Below are 20,798 nucleotides of genomic sequence, written 5' to 3' on the forward strand. Positions count from 1 at the left end.
TTTGAAATTGGGTTCTTGGGAGTATGATACCTTGGTGAGCAAAAGTGGGACCCATGCAGGAATTGGGAAGAAATGCAGATTCTCCAGAATCAGGGATTCCTAGGTAGAGCTGAGAAGAGTCAGCATGTAGTCAGGCCTGGTGGGCATACGTGCTCGGGGCCAGGAAATGCTGGTGTTGGTGGGAGTCACACGGGGAGTCTGAGGCCCTGTGTTAAGGGCACGGGGCTGTAGAATGCCAGACCCACGGCCCACACCGTTGGAGCTCAGGAAGTCACTGAATATGGGTTTGGGTTCAGCCCTTGGCGCCTGCCAGGGTCCTGGGTGCCATTTTAGTCTTCCTCAGCATTGGCCAATGGTCTCAGAGGGCAGCTGACACAACATGAGTGATGAATGAATGAAGGGCTCCGTGGTGTGTTTCAGGACCATCCCCCTGGCCATCTGTGTTTCCATGGCCATCGTCACCGTCGGCTACGTCCTGACCAACGTGGCGTACTTCACCACCATCAGCGCCGAGGAGCTGCTGCTTTCAAAGGCTGTGGCCGTGGTGAGTTTGAGTTGGGGAGAGGCCAACTGAATTTAGGGCAATGGGCTGACACCATTTGGTGGTGACTCCCTCGGGGAGAAAGTGCTTTTGAAAATCAGTGATCTTCTCCTGACCCAAATGATCATGAGCGCTGGCAACATTTAGAACCTGCCTCTGCATATTGCACTGAACAGACGAAGTCCTGTAACCTTTGTATTTTTAGTTTGCCATGGGACATTTACTTCCACATGTGCATGCTGGAAACTTCCTCAAGATCTACCGGGTAGACGGCATTATTTTGCAATGTGTCTTTTTTTTTTCTTTTTGGGTCACACCTGGTGATGCTCATGGGTTACTCCTGGCTCATGCACTCAGGAATCATTCCTGGTGGTGCTTGGGGGACCATATGGGATGCTGGGAATCAAACCTGTGTTGGCCATGTTGGCTGCGTGCAAGGCAAACGCCCTGCCCACTGTGCTATTGCTCCAGCCCCTGCAATGTGTCTTTAAGAACTCTGGTGATTATTGCATTTAGATAAATGCATCTTGGCATGTGCAAATTGCAACTCACCCTATGTTCTTTCTGGCTTGTAAATGTTTCAAAGGCTAGCTTTGGAAATCCCTTTTCCAGGTTCCTTAATAATTTCCAGGGGAAATGTCTGCATTTGTTTTTCTCTAATATCTCCATGCGTTGGGCCAGTGAGACAGTCCAGGGGTTAAAGAGTTTGCTGTGTCTGTGGCTGACCCCGTTTGATTCCCATCGGCACATATGGCTCCCTGAGCACTGCCAGGAGTGATATGTGAGCACGAAGCCAGGAATACACCTTTAACACGGCCAGGTGTGGTCCCTAGACCAGAAACCAAACCCAACTAAGGAATCCAACACATCCATTTGAATACTAACTTTGAAATATAGTAACAGCTAATTTTGGGAAATATGGAGTTATTCAGAGTTACATACTTCTGACTCAGAATAGTACTGTACCACTGTCCTCCCATTGTTCATTGATTTGCTCAAGCGGGCCCAGTAACATCTCCATCGTGAGACTTGTTGTTACTGTGTTTGGCATATCGAATGCATCACGGGGAGCTTGCCAGGCTTTGCTGTGCAGGCAAGATACTCTCGGTAGCTTGCCAGGCTCTCCGAGAGGGGTGGAGGAATCGAACCCTGGTTGGCCAGGCCGGCTGCGTGCAAGGCAAATGCCCTACTGCTGTGCTATTACTCTGGCCCCATTAAAGATGACAAAATGCATTTCAACTCCCTTCATGATTTCACAGCTTTTCTCATAATTTATTTGACTCCAGGACCATCACTGATGCTCCAAAATTCAATGATGCAGAGTCATGTTGTGGGACTGTTAATCCGTGACACACCCTTTTACTCTTATAAGAGAATAGCCAGGGGCCAGAGAGACCATACAGCTGGGAAGACTCAGCACAGAGCAGGAGTAAGCCCTTCGAACAGCCATAGCCAACTGCACCCCCATCCACCTCCCCCCAAAGCTAAAAGGCCAGTAAGAGAACAACCCTTATAACAACCCTTATAACAACAGGAGATAAACAAAGCGTTTCCCATCACTAGGATGCCAGTAACTTTTAAAACAGTCATTTTGGACTGAAAGATTTGCTCAGTGGCTGGCCCGGGGTTTGCCTGTGCTCTGCTTGTGGTTGACCCGGGTTCAAATCAGACACCACGGGAAGCAGCCCTTGGGCACATCAAAGTGTGTGCCCAATAAATAAATAAATAAAACAGCCCCTGTTACTACCTATCAGCAACGTGCACATGGAACTTCTAGAAAATGGTTTCATTTTGTACAAACCTAGGTGCAAGTTTATCGTTTTTTTATTTTTTATTTTTATTTTTTAATTTTTTTATTAGTGAAGCACCATGAGGTACAGTTGTAGACTTACAAATTTTGTACTTGGGTTTCAGTCATACAGTGATCAAATACCCATCCCTCCACCAGTGCCCATTGCCCACCACCATGGATCCCAGTATCCCTCCCACCTCTCCCATACCCCCATCCCACCCTGCCTCTGTGACAGGGCATTCCCTTTTGTTCTCTCTCTCCTTTTGGGTGCTGTGGTTTGCAAGGCATTGAGTGGCAATCATGTTCGGTCTATAGTCTACTTTCAGCATGCTTCTCCCATCCTGGGAGGATCCTCCCAACACCCTTTATTTGGTGCTCCCTTCCCTTATCTGAGCTCCCTTTTCCCCTAGCATGTGTGGCTGGCCTCCAAGCCATGGAGCAAAATTCCTGGTACTAATCTCGGCCACTGTTGGGTGTTAGTCTCCTATTTTGTTACTTTATGTTCCCCAGATGAATGCAGTATTTCTAAGTTCATCATTTTTAAAAAACCACCACCACCAAAGACAGCCCTGCCTGCAGCTGTGAGCTGAGCAGACTGGCCAGTGTCTGAAGCACCTGCCCTGTCTGTCCCCTCATCTCAGCAGACAAAGAATGGCCCTCACTCTCCGGGCTTCATGTGGCCCATTCACGTGGCTCATTCATTCCACAGCCGGGCACTCCACATGTTTCTGGGGGAGAAAATACACCCTTCCTGGAAATTTACAAGGCTGTGCATTCCCTGAATCCAGTGGACATTTCGCAGGTTTCACCTTTCATGCTTTCCTGGTTTTTCTCTCCTCAGCCCTGCTATCTAGCCTTTTTCTAGGAAACTGCAGAAGGACCAGGTACACAGCCAGGGGACCGGGGACTCCGGGAGACACAGCTAATGCTATCTTCCAGGCCAAAGATTTTCACAATTGCTGGTGTTTCTAGCGCCACTGACTCAAGCAGCAATTATGTTTCGTGAGGCTGTTGTGTCCTTATGATGGGAGGTGCAGGTGCAATAGATACTTGCAATACTCTCCAGGCGCGTTTGTAGTTTCTTATCCAAAGGTGACTTTCTTGGCTCAAGAGGAAGCGTTGGTTGTGCAGGGTCCCTGGCTCCACAGGGGAACGTAGAGTCAGATCAGCCGAGTCCTAGGAAGATGTCCCCAGAGTGGATGAAGAGTCAGGAAATAGATCCTGGCTCTCTGAAGCCAGACAGGTGCTTGTTGAGACCTTGGTGCGGACTTTTGCAGCAAACAGAGCCCGGGTGTCTGCCACAGATGACCAACCTGTGGGGCGAGCCTGCCCCTGACCAGGGAGGGGGAGAGAACAGACCTAATGCCAGGGAGTCGCATGGCCCATGTGGCCGGAGCTGTCTCACCCTGTTCCCTCTCTGACCAAGCGCCCCTGCCCTGGCCCTGTCTCCCCCTAGACCTTTTCTGAGCGGCTCCTGGGGAATTTCTCCCTCGCGGTTCCCGGGCTGGTAGCCCTCTCCTGCTTCGGCTCCATGAACGGCGGGGTGTTTGCTGTCTCCAGGTAAGTGGCTCGTGCGTGTCCAGAAATGCATCTCTGTTGCTCGGGTAAGAGTGATAAGAGGAGCTGTAAAGGGGAAGGAGGTGGAGCCGCCCCGCCCCCCGCCCCGCATCCGTGGTTTTAGAGGGATGCAGGAGGGAGGCAGACGTCCTGGTCCAAGGAGCAAAGCGGCGCCGCCGCCTCCCGCTGCCCACTAGGGGGCGCTCCTCGTCTGCACAACACCGCTCTGAACACAGGCTGGGTGCGGGGCGGGGGGCGTTTTTCTAGAGTGTGTGTGTCCACAGGGTCCAACGGCGGCGTTTTATTTCTGGCGATAAAATATTTTGTTTCTCTAGCGGTGGCAATAAAAGAGTAGGGACATTAGAAATCTCCACTCCCAAAGCCCCGTTGCCCCTTTGCCTGATGCAAAAAAAATCTTCTTTTTTTTTTAAATGATGAGATTAAGGCATAATCAGATCTGTGTGTGTGTGTGTGTGCGTGTGCGTGTGTGTGTGTGTGTGTGTGTGTGTGTGTGTGTGTGTGTGTGATGGGCTGAATTTCACTGCCTTCCCAGCACACATACAGTGCAGCGTTAGGAAGCAAATTCACTCTCCCTCTGTGCTGACTCAAATGATGTCACTGTTTCTCCTTAAATAGGATGGCAGATTCTTGTTGGCTATTTTGTGTGTGTGTTGTTTGGGGACCACATCGGATGGTGCTCAGGGCTTATTCCCAGCTCTTCCTCAGGAATCACTCCTGGCGGGGCTCGGGGGACCACATGGGGTGCTGGGGATTGAATCCGGGTTGGCCACGTGCAGAGCAAATGCCTTCCATGCCATACAACATGTTGCTCTGCCCCAGCCGGCAGATTTTATGAAACTCTAAGTCAGATCCCCAAGAGCGTTCTCTTCCTTATCAGAAGAGTGACACCTCAGCAACGGCTTCCACTGTGTCAGACCTTTCGGTGCGAGGAAGATGCACATTTTTCTCTCCAATCGTGGATGTGCCCTTTACAGCCACTGGTCATCAGGTCAACTCTGCCCACGTTTCTCTCCCACCAGGTTGTTCTATGTGGCGTCCCGGGAGGGCCACTTGCCGGAAATCCTCTCCATGATCCACGTCCGAAAGCACACCCCGCTGCCCGCCGTGATCGTCCTGGTAATGTGTGTTGTCCGTCTGTCTGTCCAGACGGAACCCCAGGCAGCTTGGCTCAGAGGAGTCCATGCTAGCTTTAGAAATGGTTTTCCACTTCCAGCCTCCAGCGAAATCGGCTGTGCGTGTGGGTGTCGTGGCAGCGTCAGTGGGGTGGGGTGTCTTCTCTTGTTTTCCTGATTAGTCAGTATTTCAGGAGCTGGAGAGAGAGGCCAGGGGTTAAGGCTCTCACTGTGCATGCACTGACCATGGCTTGGCCCCCCAACACTGCAAGGAATTTACAGTGCCCTGAGCATCTCCAGGAGTGATCCCTGAGTACAGAGCCAGGAGAGAGCCCTGGGCACCCCTGGGTGTGGCCCTAAAACCAAAAACTCAACCAAAAGAATGCATGCTCAAAAAATCAACCAGTGGCTGAAACAATAGTCCAGCAGGGAGGGTGTTTGCCTTGCATGCAATCGACCAGGGTTCAATCCCTGGCATCCCATGTAGTCCCGCGAGCACTCCTAGAAGTAACTCCTGAGTGCAAAGCATCACCAGGTTTGACACCCCCCCCCAAAAAAAAATACAAAACCAAACCTCATCCTAAAGAATGCTCAATGAAGCGAGGAGGTTTTGTTTCCTGTTTATGGTGTGTTGGGGGCATAGTTAGCGGTGAGAGGAGCACCTGGTGGCACGCCAGGGTCCCAAAGGGGTTACTGGGGATTGAGCTGGGGCTGGCCACAGGCAAGCAAGTGCCTTAGCCTCTACAGTGAGTATTTCTGCCGTGTTCTCGGTGCTGAGGTCAGAGGCCGGATGCTGCTCTTTCCCATGTGTGGATGTGCGTGAAGTCTCAGGGGAATGGTGAGCATGGATCCGGCTGTCCACAGAAACCTTTGTGGGAAAATGGACATTTCTGTGTGGTGAGACTCAGTGCTACCCACGGACGCGGTCCGAGCAGTTAGAATCCGCCAGCACCCACGTGTCTCACCCCCGAGCCAGATCGTGAAATGCCCACATGAGCTGCTGTGAAATAAAAACCAAAAACACCCGAGGAAATCCTAGATGGTGTCGTGATTTGGTGATGGAAAGTGAGTCATTTGAGAATAACCCTGAAGGGGAAAGCATGAAAGCTCCCCAGTGGAAAAGCTCCCCGAGCTGAGGAATTCTTGAGGCAGAGCGAAGTATTTGTCAAACTGTGGGCCACAGAAAACCAGCAGGTGTAAAAGTTCTCCAACGCCCGTTGGCAATGTGACATTCATTTCCCTTCTCTTCGGAAACAGTCTGCTCAGACGAAGCCGGCCGGCCGTGGGGAGTGCTGGAGAACCCGCCAAACATGTCCTTGCATTTCATTTGATCTGAAATGTCCCCTTGGATTTTCTTTGCAAAGTCTCTGTGGCCAGTGTTTGGGACAGGCGCTTCCCTCGTGGGGACAGAATATCTGACTGCCCTGGAGAACCCTTGTGTGTGCGCCCTCGCTGTGGCAGGTCTTGCTGTCGTTGGCTTTTGTAGTGACAAACACCAGGTCCTGAGTTTTCTTCTCTGTGCTTCCATCTCAGCCCATCCGAGGGTCAGATATGGCAAGCGCCAAAGAGCAGGAGGCTATGGGGGATGCTTTGCCTCAGGGCATAGCTGGGCCCCCGAGAAGTCACGCAATAGCCCAAGCACAAGTCACTATCTGCCGTGCTTCTCTGCACATCTTCCGGGGACCCCTTTTGGTCATACGACTGGTTCTTACCCTCTCGGCCCCATCGCAGTATCTTTGCCTTTGGCGTGGCCCTGTGGGCAGCGTTTTCCTCCTTAAAAGCATCTTTCCGCTCCGAGTCAGCAACCAGATGCCCGTAACAAAATCTCATCTGAAGAAGAGGCAGCAATGTCGGTGCCGTGGTGGCATTCTCGCAGGGGGTCAAAGGGTCTATAAAAACAGGAGTGAGTGACATAGAGGGTTTCAGCGAAGCTCATTCAGCATCACTGAGGGTATCACCTGGTGTGAGTGGCCAGTTGGCGCCACCTGTGCTCTCTCTGAGCTCACCGTTTTTCTTCTCCCCCAGCACCCTCTGACGATGGTGATGCTCTTCTCCGGGGACCTCAACAGTCTTCTGAACTTCCTGAGTTTTGCCAGGTGGCTTTTTATTGGGCTGGCTGTGGCGGGGCTGATTTATCTCCGATACAAACGCCCGGATATGCACCGTCCTTTCAAGGTAAGCGCCCCTCGGCGATCGTGATGGGTTTTCATAAATCTTCCTGTGAACAGCCAGTCGTCCTTTTGTCAGCTCTGATGACGAGGGGGTGGGGTGGGGGGAGCCTCTCCAGGAATGAAGTGCTTAACTCTTGCAGGCTGGATTTCTTTGAGCAGGAAAAGGCAATTCACCATGGTTTTATTTTGTTAGTCTGATAGACTGAACTGTGTATCCCATTGAAGAAGGAGAGGGTGTTCATGTTCATGTCGGCCTTGATGCTGATTTCTCATAAATGTGTCCAGTGATTGGTCCATTGAAAGGCGCCAGGATTGGTGTCTCAGGCATGAGAAGACTGGGGAGATGTGAATGGAATCGTCACTATTTAAATCTCTACGGAGGGGCTTAAGTGCTCAGATATTATCAATCTGGGGTCAATCCTTGGCACTACATATGGTCCCCGAGAACTTCCAGGAGTGATCCCTGAGCACTGATCAATGAGTAATCCAAGAGCACAACTGCCCATAAGTAAGTAAAAAGGAGAATGCTTTTCAAAAGATATTTTAGGGCGTCCTAGATAGCCAATCTCTTTAGCACTTCTCCTTTGCACACTGTGCTCTTGAGCAATCTGTTAAAGTGAGCCACAAAACCTCCCCCTCGGAGGGCTACTGGAATATTGGGGGGTGGGAGAAGCTTTGGGGGTGATGTCCAGGGCTGCTGGGTAGGGGAGATGAGCCAACTTAATTTGGGCGTCTCTTCCCTGGAAGGAATAAAAATGTCAAATACCAGGAAAAGCTGAACGTTCTCCTCAGTAGGAAGCCCACTTAGCCCGAGGTGGCGTTTCCGTTGGGGAGAGCCGAGGAATCTGCTCCTTGTCTCCGTCATCCTAGGCCGTCCAGGGAGTGATTCCCCCCGTGCTACTGACTCACTTTTTAAATAATAGCGCACACTTGTCAAGGGCCCAGGCTTTCTTCCCGGTGGTATTCAGAGCCTATGCTGGAGACCTCCTTCCACACACCACAATACACGATGGTTCATGTTAGGGTGAAGGGCTTTGTTTTGAACCCCCGAGGAAGATCAATAGGCCCAGGAGGGCTTTTTCATGTGTGAGGCCAATCCTGCTCCTGGCTCCACCTGAAAGGGGCCCAAGCCCACAGGACCAGGTCTGTCTTGTGCAGTCAAAACCACAAATCCCGGCAGAGAGCATCTCTGGGGCACGCCCGTTGGGTGCTTCCTTCACGACAAGCCCCTGGGCTGCATAAGCCCCGTCTGTGCCCCTCCCAGTGGATTTTTGCTCTCAAGGGTAGGGCAGGAGGGGACGTGCCGGCCACCCACACTGGTCCTCCAGCAGGTGACGGAGCTGCTGGCTGGCGTGGTCTGACGAGCTACCCCGTGGTGCCTTGCAGGTGCCGCTCTTCATCCCGGCCTTGTTCTCCTTCACCTGCCTCTTCATGGTCGCACTCTCGCTCTACTCCGACCCGTTCAGCACGGGCATCGGCTTTGTCATCACGCTGACCGGCGTCCCCGCCTACTATCTCTTCATTATCTGGGACAAGAAACCCACGTGGTTCCGGACAGCATCAGGTAAGCCCTGGGGGAGGGCCTGGGCACAGAGAACCTTCTAGAAAGCCCATGTGTGGGCGCCGAAGTCTGAGCCTCTGAGTTGGCAGGCGAAGTTACTGGTGGAGCCCCCCACACCAGCCCTTCTGGGGGTGTTCGAGCCGCTCCTTGGGAGCACCACTTCCTTAGGATTTTTCATCAGCCGCCTGTTTTCTGTTTGCTCTTCTGAATCCTCTTTGGACCCAATGGTTGTCTTTGGGGTTGTGTGCGGTGTAGTGATTCCCATCATCACACACTGCTCCCTGAGTGGGATGAGTGTGGGGGACCGTGAGGGGCTGGGCAGAGAGAGAGCAGAGGTTGGTAGTGCCCAGTGGTCGAGAGACAGCGTGGAGCATGGAGAACAAGATCAGTGAGGTGCGATCACAGCTCCATCTGCTGCAGGAAGCCTCTGCCTTAGCCCCTCGCGGTGCCATGGACTCCTTCTGCCTCCTTCCAAGGTGGAAAACTCTCCCGGGCAGCAGAGACGAGCTTTAGCAGAGCCTGTGACAGTTGGGCAATGACTAGTCTGTCATTGGGGGAGCTCTGGAATGTTGACGATCTCCCTGTGGCCACAGAGGCAGGTGGGAACTGGGGTACAGACTGAAGGGGAGGTCTAGTTTGGGAAGTTCCGGTTGAGCTGGTGGAGGGATCGGATGCAAGGATGCAGGTCCCAAGGAAGGACTATATTGCAGAGGAAAAGCCCTAGGAGCCTGGAGCACAGCTGAGCTGGAGAGGAGGAAGAGAAGGAGGCCTTCTTGGCGGGGTCCCACCCTTTCCGCTACCCCTCAGGGTAGCCCTCCTCAGGGCCAGGTGTGAGGGGAGGGCACGGTTGCTCTAGGGCATGGTGCTTTGAAAGCCCAGAGCTAGGATTTGAAACCCACACCAGCTGGGCTTCTTTGCCCATGATCCTTCCAAACTGGGGTCCTGCCGTGGAGAGAGGAGAGAGGCGGGCTCTGATTCTTGCTGGTTTGCTGAGTTCTGAGAATAGCTAATTTGCTTACTTCGCCCTAATTTAATTTTTTTTTTCAAATCAACGAAAAGTTCATGGAGGTTTCTGGAAAAAATTAGCAATAAGTCATGTGTGTGTTATCTTAAAAGAAAAAAGAAATAGCCAAGCAGGATACACAGGTGGTGCCCTGAGGTGCTGCAGAAACGCACTTAGCAGACATCACTCAAAAGGGCGTCATGGTGGGGGTGAGCCGGAGGGCGTGTGTGTGTGTAGGGGGATGCTGTGAGCGCAGGCAGCCACAGGCCCTCTTGCCCCCTGTGGTCTTCTGGGCCAGGAAGCAGAGCATCCAGTAAAGCACTTTGCTCTGACTAGTTTCTAGTGGGGGGCGGGGCCCGAGAAGACAGCCCTGCAGATGCGGAGCTGGCCTTGCAGGCGGCGGCCCCCTCAGGTCCCATCCCTGGCTCCCCCATGGTCCCCTGATCCCCGCCAGGCGTGGGTGGTCCATGAGGGCAGAGCCAGGCGTGAGTCCTGAGCATCACCAAATACTTGGTACTAGGAATCTCCCGATGTTGGTACCCAAACCGTGTTTCCTAGCGGGCAGCGCGTTCCCCAGAGACTCATCCCTGTGGCCCCCGTGGAGACAGCGCGGGTGCATTTGCTGGACCCCCGCTTAACGCTCAGTAGCGCGACCCCCCGCCCTGGACACCCCCCCCCGCACACCCCCCTCCCCCCCTTGGGGCCTGGGCGCTGTGCTGCGCACCACGGCATCCCCGGAGCATCTCCGAGCGCGCTCGCCCAGCATCTTTGCGCGGGAGCGGGAGGCCAGGCGGCGCCCAGGGCGGGGGCACCCGGTCCCCGAGTCCCGGACCGCCCTGGAAAAGCGCAGGGACGTCTGGAAGAGACCGCGAGGGAGGGGTTCCTGGGCTACCGGGCCGGCCCCTGAGCGCCCCGCGGGTTGGGGTCTGCGGGGCGCGTCCCTCCAGTTCCCCGCAGCGACGCACGGGGGCGCTCTCGGCTGCAGGCGCCACGGACGCCCTCCCTGGCCCGCAGTGCGCGCGTCTGCGTGCGCGCGTGTGTGCGTGGTGTGTGCGTGTGTGTGCTCGCGCGTCTGCATGTGTGTATGCTTGTGCGTGCGTGCATGCGTGTGTATGCGTGTATGTGTGTACGTGTGTGTGCATGTATCTGTGTGTCCGTGTGTATGTGTGTTTGCGTGTGCCTGCGAGTGCATCTATATGTGTGCGCGGGTGTGTATAATGTGTGCTTGCATGCGTGTGTGCGTGTGTGCACGCGTGTGTCTGTGCGAGCGTGCATGTGTGTGTGCATATGTATATGTGCATTGTGTGTGTGCACGTGTGAATGCATGTCTGTGTGCTTGTGTGTTCGTGCTCTTGTTTGTGTGTGTACAGGTGCGCGTGTGCGTGTGTGTGCCTGTGTGTGTGCGCATATGTGTGTGTGTGTGTGTGTACCTGTGTGTGTGTGTTTCCCTGCTCCTGCCTCTGGCGTGCTGCATCTCTGAGGGCTGAGAGCCAGCAGGAGCCTCGGTAGCCTGGCAGCCCTGTGATTGCAGAAATGCCCTCAGGCCTGGGGGCAGAGCCCGGAAACCCCCCAAGGCTGGGCCAGCTCAGCCACTCTGCTTGACTGTCCTCCTAGGCCATATTCTCTTGGTGAAATCCAGAGTGTGCATAGCGTTTAGCATTTATCACAGAGTCTGTTTACCTGGCCGTGGGCCACAAGACCCTCACAGGCAGATACACATCGCTTGGGGGGAAGAGCCTGGTAGCCCCCATCCTGTGCCCCTGTGCCCCTGGGTCCCTCCTTGTCAGAGTGAAACCTGGGGTGGGGACCGTTTGGGCAGCCACTTCGCCTTCAGTTTTGTCAGGTAATGCCTCTGCACTCTGGCCTCATTTACTCTCACCGTTATCCTGGAGCATGTTGGCTCCGTGAGACCCACGGAGGCCGCTGGCGTACAGAACAGAAGCTCTTCAGCCGGCTCCGAGCCGCCAGGAAGGTGCAGGACCCGGAGGAGCGAGGTTTCCCAAGATCCCAGGAATTTCTCTGGCCACAGGATGCCAGTATTGAACCGCATTTTGTCTGATGTCTTCCGCGAGCAGAAAGCGTGCACTGCAAGGGAATATTCCAGCGCTGCTTGGCTTTTTGCTGCCCTCCCCGGCAGGCAGGGAGCTAACTCTGCTGGCTGCTTGTCTGTCCAGCTTCCGACTGTTAAGCTAAGCGGCCATCCATCCCCTCTCTCTCTCCCATCTGGCTATTATTTATCTCTCTGATCATCGATCGGTCATTTCTCTATCAATCAACGCTTCGCTATTGCCTTGCTCCCTCTCAGAACGTGGTCACAGCCAGGGGTAGGCATCCCGCGTGCATGCACACACACACACATGCACATGCACCTGGAGGTGACTGGACCTTACAGAGCAGGGCTTGCAGCCTTTCAATCCCGTCTCTCAACCCCATCCCCGCGGTGAGCCCCAGGGTAGGCTGCGTTCAGCCCTTGCCTTGTGAGCGCTGAAGGACAGTTCTCTTTAGCCCGCAGCTGTTGGCGCTGCAGTTGGTGTTAACTGGACCACTGCCTGTTGGAGTCCCCAGGTGTGAGTAGTGCTGGGCAACGATGTGTTAAACCCGACTCCCCCATTACAAATAGCCCCTCTGGGCAAGCCCAGCAGGGTGCTGCTGGCCACTGGGCAGTCACCTGTCTGCTCTAGAGCCTTCTGGGTTCACCTGGGAAGCTTCATTATGACCCCGCGGGGAAGGCGCCCAGATCTTCTTCTCCTCCAAGTCAGGCCACACCTGGTCAGCAGGCCCAGGGAGGGGGTGTGCGGCTCAGAGGAGCCACATGCAGGTGTGTTCTTCCCGTGACTTGTTCGGAGGCTCCTTCACAGGTGCACTTAGTTCTTGGCTCACAGCACCATGCTCTGGCCAGGTGTGGGTAAGTGCAAGGCTGTGAGTTGAATTGATTTCAAGGACCGGGTGAAGCAGGAAGGAGATTGCTCAGGGCCCTGAACTTACAGTTCCTGAAAGTCCAGGATGGAGATGAGTGCTTGGAATTTTATTTAAAGAGAGAACATTAGGGGTGGGATGTCCCCACCTGCCAACCCATGGTGGCCACAGGGGGTGTGGATGCCATGGGCACTGCACATTTTCAGGCCTGCCGAGTGTCCATTTCTGACCCATGGCTGCAGGGAACCTGCAAAGAAAGGAGACAAAGTTCTAACAGATTCACACACAGTACCTCCGTTCTGAGGACGATCCCAACCTCAAGGTCCTCAGTGCTCAGCCAAGAGGATCCCGAGAGAGAACATTCACCCACGAGAGCCTTAGGAGAGTCTGCAGGACTGACCGACCATAGAGGAGAAAGGGCCAGGCAGAAGGAGTAGAGGGGAGAAGCGGATGGATCTGTGAGACAGGAGACCAGCGCGGTCGGGACAGAGCAGGACCCCTAAGTTGGTCCTGAGGGATGGGGTGGTGTGTGCTAGGAAGGCAAAAGTCCTCTAGTTGGAATTATCCCCAGCCCCTTCTTTCCATGCAAAAACAAAACAAAACAAAACAAAATTTAAAAAAAGCAAAAATCCCACAACTTTCTATCAATGGTACTTTCGCACACATCTGTTTTGCGTGGAAAATATCGCCTTCTCCCTTTTGTATAAACAGACACTTTAATGGCCCCCGAGAGCATCATTCTGTGCTCGGTGCTTATTTCCATGTAAGGAGTGGGCTGGCATAGAATATCATTTATTCAAGAAGCATTTATATGTACAGTTTACCATTTGCCTGGCTGGGCTGGATGCTTTATAATTAGTGTGTACTAGGAAAATAGTGGAGGAAAACAAACTTGAGGAACCGTGTTAAAAGAGCAAAGATTTAAAACTCTTTTTAGTAATGCAGGGTAATGTTTCGAAGGGGCTATTGGTGGTGGCAGGTCATAAATTCGAGAGACTGTGTCTTTCTGTAGCCCATTGCTGGGCTTGAACTGTCGGGACCCAAGGTCCAGAGCTTCCGGAACTGGGGCGGGTGCCAAGGGGGGTCTGTCGCAGCTGATTTTGAAGAGGACCTGTAGGCAGGGACTAGTGTCCTGTGGACGGAGAGTCGCAGGATTCTCTGACTGCTGAGGTATACCGAGCTTTGAAACCTTGCAGCTGTGGGCTTCTCCCTTCTGTGTCCTGCAGGACCAAGAGATCCTGACTCCTTCCTTTTTTTTTTTTCTGTGTTTTGTTGGGCATCGCACTCAATGGCACTCAGGACTGACTCCTGGTTCTGTGCTCAGGGATCACTCCTGGCAGGGCTTGGAGGTCCATCTGGCTTGCAAGAAGTTGACCCCTGGTTGGCTGTGTGTTAGGCAAGAGCCCTGTGCTGTTGCTTTGGCCCTATGGCACCTTTTCTGGTTGACTGAGTCTTGGGTGAGGTTGGAATGATGCACTGCTGATATCTTAGACACTGCCCATGGGGTTGGTCCAGGGATTACATTTATGAGTCTAACTGCCTCATCAAAAACATTTTTTAAAAGCTGTGATCCAGTTGCCATAAGACATTTCTAAGTGTGAGGTGCTGGCTCCACAGGTTTATGTACTGCAACATGCCTATTGCTGTAGCCTTTCTACATCACAACATGTTTCAGTTCTTCTGTGTATGTACTGGACCACGGTGCCTTAGTGTCTGAGCAGCTCTGGAGTTTATAATACAGTATTGCATAGAGCCCCAACCTTCTGTCACTTAGCTACTCACAAGACATCCAACCTTACTCCTCTACTAATTCCACACTTTTACCCTTAAAAACCATCTCCCCCCTCCACCCCCTGCTCCCCGGCCCCCACTGTTCTGTTTCACAGGCCAGTCTTTCACACCCCACAGGAAAGGGAGACCACACACCGTGTTTTTTGTGGCTTGCCTCTTGGCCCGTGTCTTGCTGGGATACCCCTGTTGTGACGGTTGCAGGATTCCCGGGGTTTCTTCCTGGGGCTCAATAGTGAGATCCACTGTCCAGTGTCTGTCATGCGACTTCTTCATTCACTCAGGCACTTCAGCAGTTCCCCTATCATGGTGACTATGAGTAATGCATCAAGGTGCGAAGATCCCTAGAGAGGCAGGAATCCCCAGAGAGACTGATTTCACGCCTCAGTGTGAGAATTGCTGGAGAAAGTGGTTAATTCAGTGTTCCATTTGGGGGAAAATCATGACCCTATTTTCCATAAAGGCTATACCAGTCAGAGTGCTTATGGGAGTTCTCTCCTACATCAGTGTTTACCTTCATGATAAAAGATGACCAAACTGGGGCCCTATGTGGCCCTGTTGGCCGGTGTTGCCGTGTGCACCTCACGGACCTACTAGTCACGTGTACGTTTTCTTTGGAAAAATGTCTCTGTCAGGGTTTGGGGGGAGCGGGGGCCTGTTTTAAAATCAGATGGTTTTCTTTTGAGATTGAGTTTTGTGATTCTTAATGTCTTTCATCTATTAATTGTTCCTAATCACACGCATGTTTGGGACCTGTTTGCCCCCATACTGAGATCGTCATTTTAATTGTTTTCCTGCTGTGCTGAAGTGCCTGAGTTGATTGTAGCCAGTCTTATAGTAGCTTGAGCTGCCTAAATTTGTGCTCCCTGAGCACTTCATCTGCTGACACCACCCCCCAGACCCTTGCTTCACAGCGTCAGCAAATGAGCCTCACAGAGATAAGGGGTTTCTTAAGAATCCACAATAGTTTGGGGCTGGCAATTAGTTTCATTCTTTTCCTGTTTTTCTTAAGGAATTGATCATAATCTCTGAGGTACAAAAAGAGCAAATCTTTAAATTGAGTATGAGGTGTAGCTTTAAACATTTTTATTGTGGTCTGATTGTCTCAAAATACTTTTCAGCCTTCTTGGTTCATGAATAAAGGCTCATCTTTGAATACAAAATATTAATGTATTTTCATTGAGAAACCATCAGGGAAAGTTAAGGAAGTGACAAATAAGTTAATCAAGCATGATAGGATTCTAAATGAAGTAAATAATTCTTGAAAGTGCTCTATGAAATGGGTGGTTGTATGTTTACAGAATTCTATCCCAAATAATATATATTTTGCAGGTTTTTTTATGCATTTCTGATTGCCATGCATTTTAATATCTCTTCTTTATTTCCCTGTAGACAGAGTAACCAGAACATTGCAGATAATACTGGAAGTTGTACCAGAAGAAGATTGTCATAAATTATGAATTATGTGAAATCTTGGCAGTCTATTTCCAGATTCCAATGGGCAAAAATGCACTTTGGAGCTTCACTTCATTTTCTGAAAATTCAGGATTGCAACTTTGGCGATGGACAAAAGGAATCAGTTTCTATTTCTGTTCAAACTGGTTTCCCAGAGACTTAGTTGTGACTCCGTTATCTGTCGCGTTCCTGTGCAAATGAACCATGAGTTCACAAGGTTCTGAAGTCCTTGTCACCTCCTGCCAAGGAGAGAATGCACAAGTACTTGAGTGGTGGTTCTCTGCATCACGTTTTCCCATGACGAAAAGCCTTTAGATTGAAGATGAGGTCTTTTCTATATGTGATAGTTTTTATAAAAATGAACATTTGTATAGCGTGGATGACGCTACTGTGAAAAGTGTTTCCTACTTGTATTGAAAAAAAAAAAACCAAGTTTATCCTCATGATAACCCCAAGGTAGGGCATTTATTTAACATTGACATTGCTTTGCTTTGCTTTAGTAATTTGGAGCACACCTACCTTTTAATGGGTGATGCCCAGAATATTTTTTGAACAAAAGACAGAGGAAACTATGCCTGATTTTCTTGAGAACATGAAACAAGAGCTTGTAGGAGCTATTCTTTAGGAGACAAAACTAGGAGATAGTTGCAGATACCTTGGAGAATTAGTGATGCTAGAAGTATTTCCACTCATTATTACCAAGTCTATGGTTTTATGCCATTTTGTTTTCATTTTGGACCATTTGATCAGGAAAGTTAGTAACCAACCTTCTTGGAGTGAAGCAATAGTCAGGTAGTTAATCTCCTTAAACACCATCAACTGTTTCACTACATAAACCTGAATCGTGCAATTAAAAATGGTCAGAGTACAACAAAATAGAAGACAGAAATCACCACGCTAGGAGCCTCACTATTATGTGGATTTCTGTAATCTATCCATAGGCTATGTTGTAATTCTGAACTTAAAAAAAATGTAGCTATTTTTACATGCTGATAAATTTTGACAGTTTGTATATTTCCTTTATACATTTTATATTCTGTTAAAATATCTCTATGGCTGAAACTGTCCAGATCAATTAGGAAAAGGAATATATTTACATAAATATTGAGGCAGAAATGTCACTGCTAAGTAAGATTTACTACTGATATTTCTAAAAGTTTTCCATTTGTCTAGGCTTTGTCAGTAACTTCTTCACTTTAATTATCATTCAACTTGCCAAAGAGATATCTAATGCACACATTCATGCATTTTCTCTCTTTTTTTATTATCAGACAGGTGGCATTTTGCTAGGTTTAGAAAATAGTGTGAACTTTTCAAAAGAGAGTAACATATATCTAAGGTTAAAGGTTTGTTATAGCCAGAGTTTATGTCATTCTTTAATTTTTGCCCATTTGAAATAATGTTTTAGAAGAATTATCCCGAATAAAATTATTAAGAACAGATGCTAGAGTTCATAAACAATTGATCAGGGTGAAAGTTATATGTAATTTGAAGAATATCCAATTGACTAATTTCAAAATTTGCACTTGATATATGTGTGTGTACATATATATGTGGATATATATATATACACACACTATAGACTTTTTGACAGAAGATTCTTTTGGGGTCTATCAATAAATTCATAAAGATTACATTCCTGTTCCCTTATTGTAGGGGTCTAAAAATTTGACCTGTATTCTCTACAACCTATATTCATTTGTCTGCATTTCTCTATGTTGTTGCTAGAGATAAAAATAGATTTTGTTAAAATTCCCATTTATAATGGTCTATGTCCATATGATTTAAATCAACGAACTGAATGTGCTTGTGCCTGCCCAGTGAAAGCTTATGAAGTCTCCTGGAGAAGTCTGTGTGGTTCCTGATGATTCCAGAGGTTGATGTGTTTCTAACAGCAGTGGTGGCAGTTTGGGCTCCTAGTTGTATTTTTTGGTTATTTTGGTCATAATTTATATTTATATTTTATGACCTAACTAGACTATTTGTTGTTCTTTCCACCAGTTTCAAAAATCAGTTTCGCATTGTTAATTCATGCTATCATTGTACTATATTTTTTTCTAAATCAGTCATTTAAGAAAAAGTGATACAGATTTGAGGTATATGTCAGTCTTTTGTTTATTTTTTTGTCAGTCTATTTTTTTTAAAGATTGAGTCATGGAAAGATAAAGGCTTCATGAAATTGAGGAATCAAAATTCATAATTTTTTTTGGTAGAATGCTATCCTGCTCAATCATTTGAATTGGGCAGGATAGAACTCTCCTATGCACACACACATGTATACTTTTATATTCTGTAAAATATTTGTTCAAGATCAGAGAGATCATCCAGGGAATTTGGGAACTTGTCTGGCATGCAGCTGACCTTGGTCCAGTCCTTGGCACTGTCCGTGGTACCCCGAGTACCACTACGAGTGATCCCTAAGCACAAAGCAAGCACGAAGCTCTTAGCATTGCCACAGGTGACTGAAAACGAACAAACCTACTCATTCATGTATTTGGAATACAGATTTATTGTAGCACAAATGTAAAAGTGGTCGTTATAGCATAAGAAAATTAATATCCTATTTCTAAGCATCCTGGATTTGGTGGCATACAGAATTCCTAGTATTTAGTTAGATCGAGGTAAGACTTCCAAAGTCAAAATAAATGGTAGAAATATAGACTGATACTCCACATAGTATTATAAAGTATTTTATTGAATGTTTTGGACCTCATTTTATATATTTATAGGAGATCAAATTGCCATTTAAAAAGTCTTCCAAACATTTAAATAAACCTTTTAATTATTTAAAAGATGAGGTTATATTGCTGAGACATTTGTTGGATTAAATGAACAAAATCAGACTTTTTAAAATTGTGATTTGATCTCCTTGTCTTTCTTGAGACTAGAGAGTTGTCCTGGGAAGAATGATGGCAAAGTAACTAACAGGTGTGTGCATGCACCGTGTACACACATGCCCGTGTGCTGTTCCTCTTTCACTTCATGATGAAAAAACATGAGGACAGGTGATTTGGTTACATAGCAGTTATTGGTAATTTAACACTAAAACGTGTCAGTGCCAAATGTGCATATTGTCTCATGTGCCTGGCAAAGTTGTCAGCCCACTGCTGCTGTCGCCAGATAAATAGCCTGAGTCTGGTCATCTCACTCACCATAATCCTTCGTGAGCTGTCATCGGTCTTCAGATAGTCCTTACTTTATCCCTGTTTGCAGATGAATGTATTGCTCAGAAAGGGGGCATCCTTTGACCTGGAGTTGCTCTCTCATAATTGAAGGATGGGTTATGAAAAGCAAGAACACTGGAGATAAGAGTAGCTGAAATAAAAGGCATTGTGTGATTGGAGGTGACAGTATTTTGCTATAATTTACTGTGTGCTGTAATCAGATACTATAATTGCTGGGCACAGATAACTTTCCCAGGAAGCAGGTGGGACAGAAGCTTCAGGCTTCTTAACTTAGACCTGTCCCTTTCAAGTCCTCTCCCTCGATTTGCATTAGGAAGTTTGCACTAACTTTCATGTAGACCAGCGAAATTATATTACACTCTTGATCCCACTAAGTCCCTAACTGACCCATCAGACATGGGAAATGACTCCAGTTATGAGCTTCATTTCTCATATGAATAGATAAGAAATAAGTGGAAAATTTTGGGAATATTAAAAAATAATGTAGTGAGCTGAGGTATCTATATGTAAGTATAAGTGGTTTTCTTCATAATGTGCATTATGAAATATACAAGGACAGGGTTTTGTCTTTGACATCTTCTATGAGTGAGTTTTGAGTTATACTAACACAATGGGCTTTTGACCATAGTTATTTTTATTAGTTTGTAAAAGAAAGTGATTTGGAACTTGAACGCAGATGACTCAAGAGATTTCTATTTTACCTGAGTATAATCTTGCTTCCTCCTACTGTACATAATGCGGAATGTGTAAGTGATGGTAATGTTTACAGAGTTATATCTTTCCTAACTATCAAAGGCAGGGATTTGATAATAGGAAAGATAAAGTTCTACAAATGGCATTGTAGAACTGGTAAGAAGTAGGTGGAGGCTACAAATTAGAGACGCTAATGAATCATCTTGACAGCTTCCATTTACGTTTAACTTAATCACTTAATCACTTAAATGTAAGTTAAATGTAAGTGATTACATTTAACATATAGGAAAAATAACTACAATTATTTTAGGTTAATTTCCCCCTAAATAGTGTTTTTAATTTTTCTCAGTATATATAACACGTAATGGTGTTATCTCTAGGTGGTATTCATACTAAAGATCTTCTCGATGGCCAATTGGAAGATCCTCCTTTTATCCCTTTTTGCATTTTCAAATTACTTGGCATCTAAAAATAAATGCTTGGTCTATTTTTAGAGCTTATAGAAAAATCACAAAGGCGTAAATCATGTTCTCATGGAGAATTAACCAATTTTCCATCTGCGGTGAAATACTTCCTTACAACCTCATAGGGCTATTGACTCAATTTTTTCTTTAGAGGGAATCAACAATTCTTTTTGTTTTATTTTTAACATTTTGACATAGCCTCAATAGAGGCGGGAGACTGCAATTTGATGCGATTAACTTGGTTCTTTATATGAAGAAGCTGCCAGTTAGGGTTACTTCCTAGGGAGGCCCCCTTCACTCGCTTACTATTGGATTTCTGATAATGATGATAATGATGAGTGTTTCCGAATAGTTAACGGTTAGATGTGCACGTCACAGATGCTTGGATCAAGGGTACGTTCACAGTGCCACAGTCTCCCAACAGTTGCATAGATCAAAGTGCTCTTATGAGTAACAGTTCTCTCAAGGAATTCTCATGGCATTGGAGCTCTGCCATATACCGCCCCCCCCACCCCCCAGGGACCTTCGGGCTTGAAAGC

General features: G+C 48.4%; 1 protein-coding gene across 1 annotated transcript in view; it reads left to right on the forward strand.

Annotated features, from left to right (window-relative positions):
- Positions 1–17,380, forward strand: part of SLC7A11 (solute carrier family 7 member 11) — an 80,401-nt gene extending 63,021 nt beyond the window's left edge. The window contains exons 7-12 of the mRNA XM_056134499.1: positions 421–544; positions 3,790–3,893; positions 4,931–5,027; positions 7,049–7,198; positions 8,581–8,758; positions 15,855–17,380. Coding sequence (XP_055990474.1) covers positions 421–544; positions 3,790–3,893; positions 4,931–5,027; positions 7,049–7,198; positions 8,581–8,758; positions 15,855–15,922 — 721 coding nt within the window. The 3' untranslated portion in view covers positions 15,923–17,380. The remainder of the gene's footprint in view (positions 1–420; positions 545–3,789; positions 3,894–4,930; positions 5,028–7,048; positions 7,199–8,580; positions 8,759–15,854) is intronic.
- Positions 17,381–20,798: the final 3,418 nt, after the last annotated feature.

The sequence above is a fragment of the Sorex fumeus genome, unplaced genomic scaffold (assembly GCF_029834395.1).
Source record: "Sorex fumeus unplaced genomic scaffold, SorFum_2.1 ptg000099l, whole genome shotgun sequence".
Lineage (NCBI taxonomy): Eukaryota > Metazoa > Chordata > Mammalia > Eulipotyphla > Soricidae > Sorex > Sorex fumeus.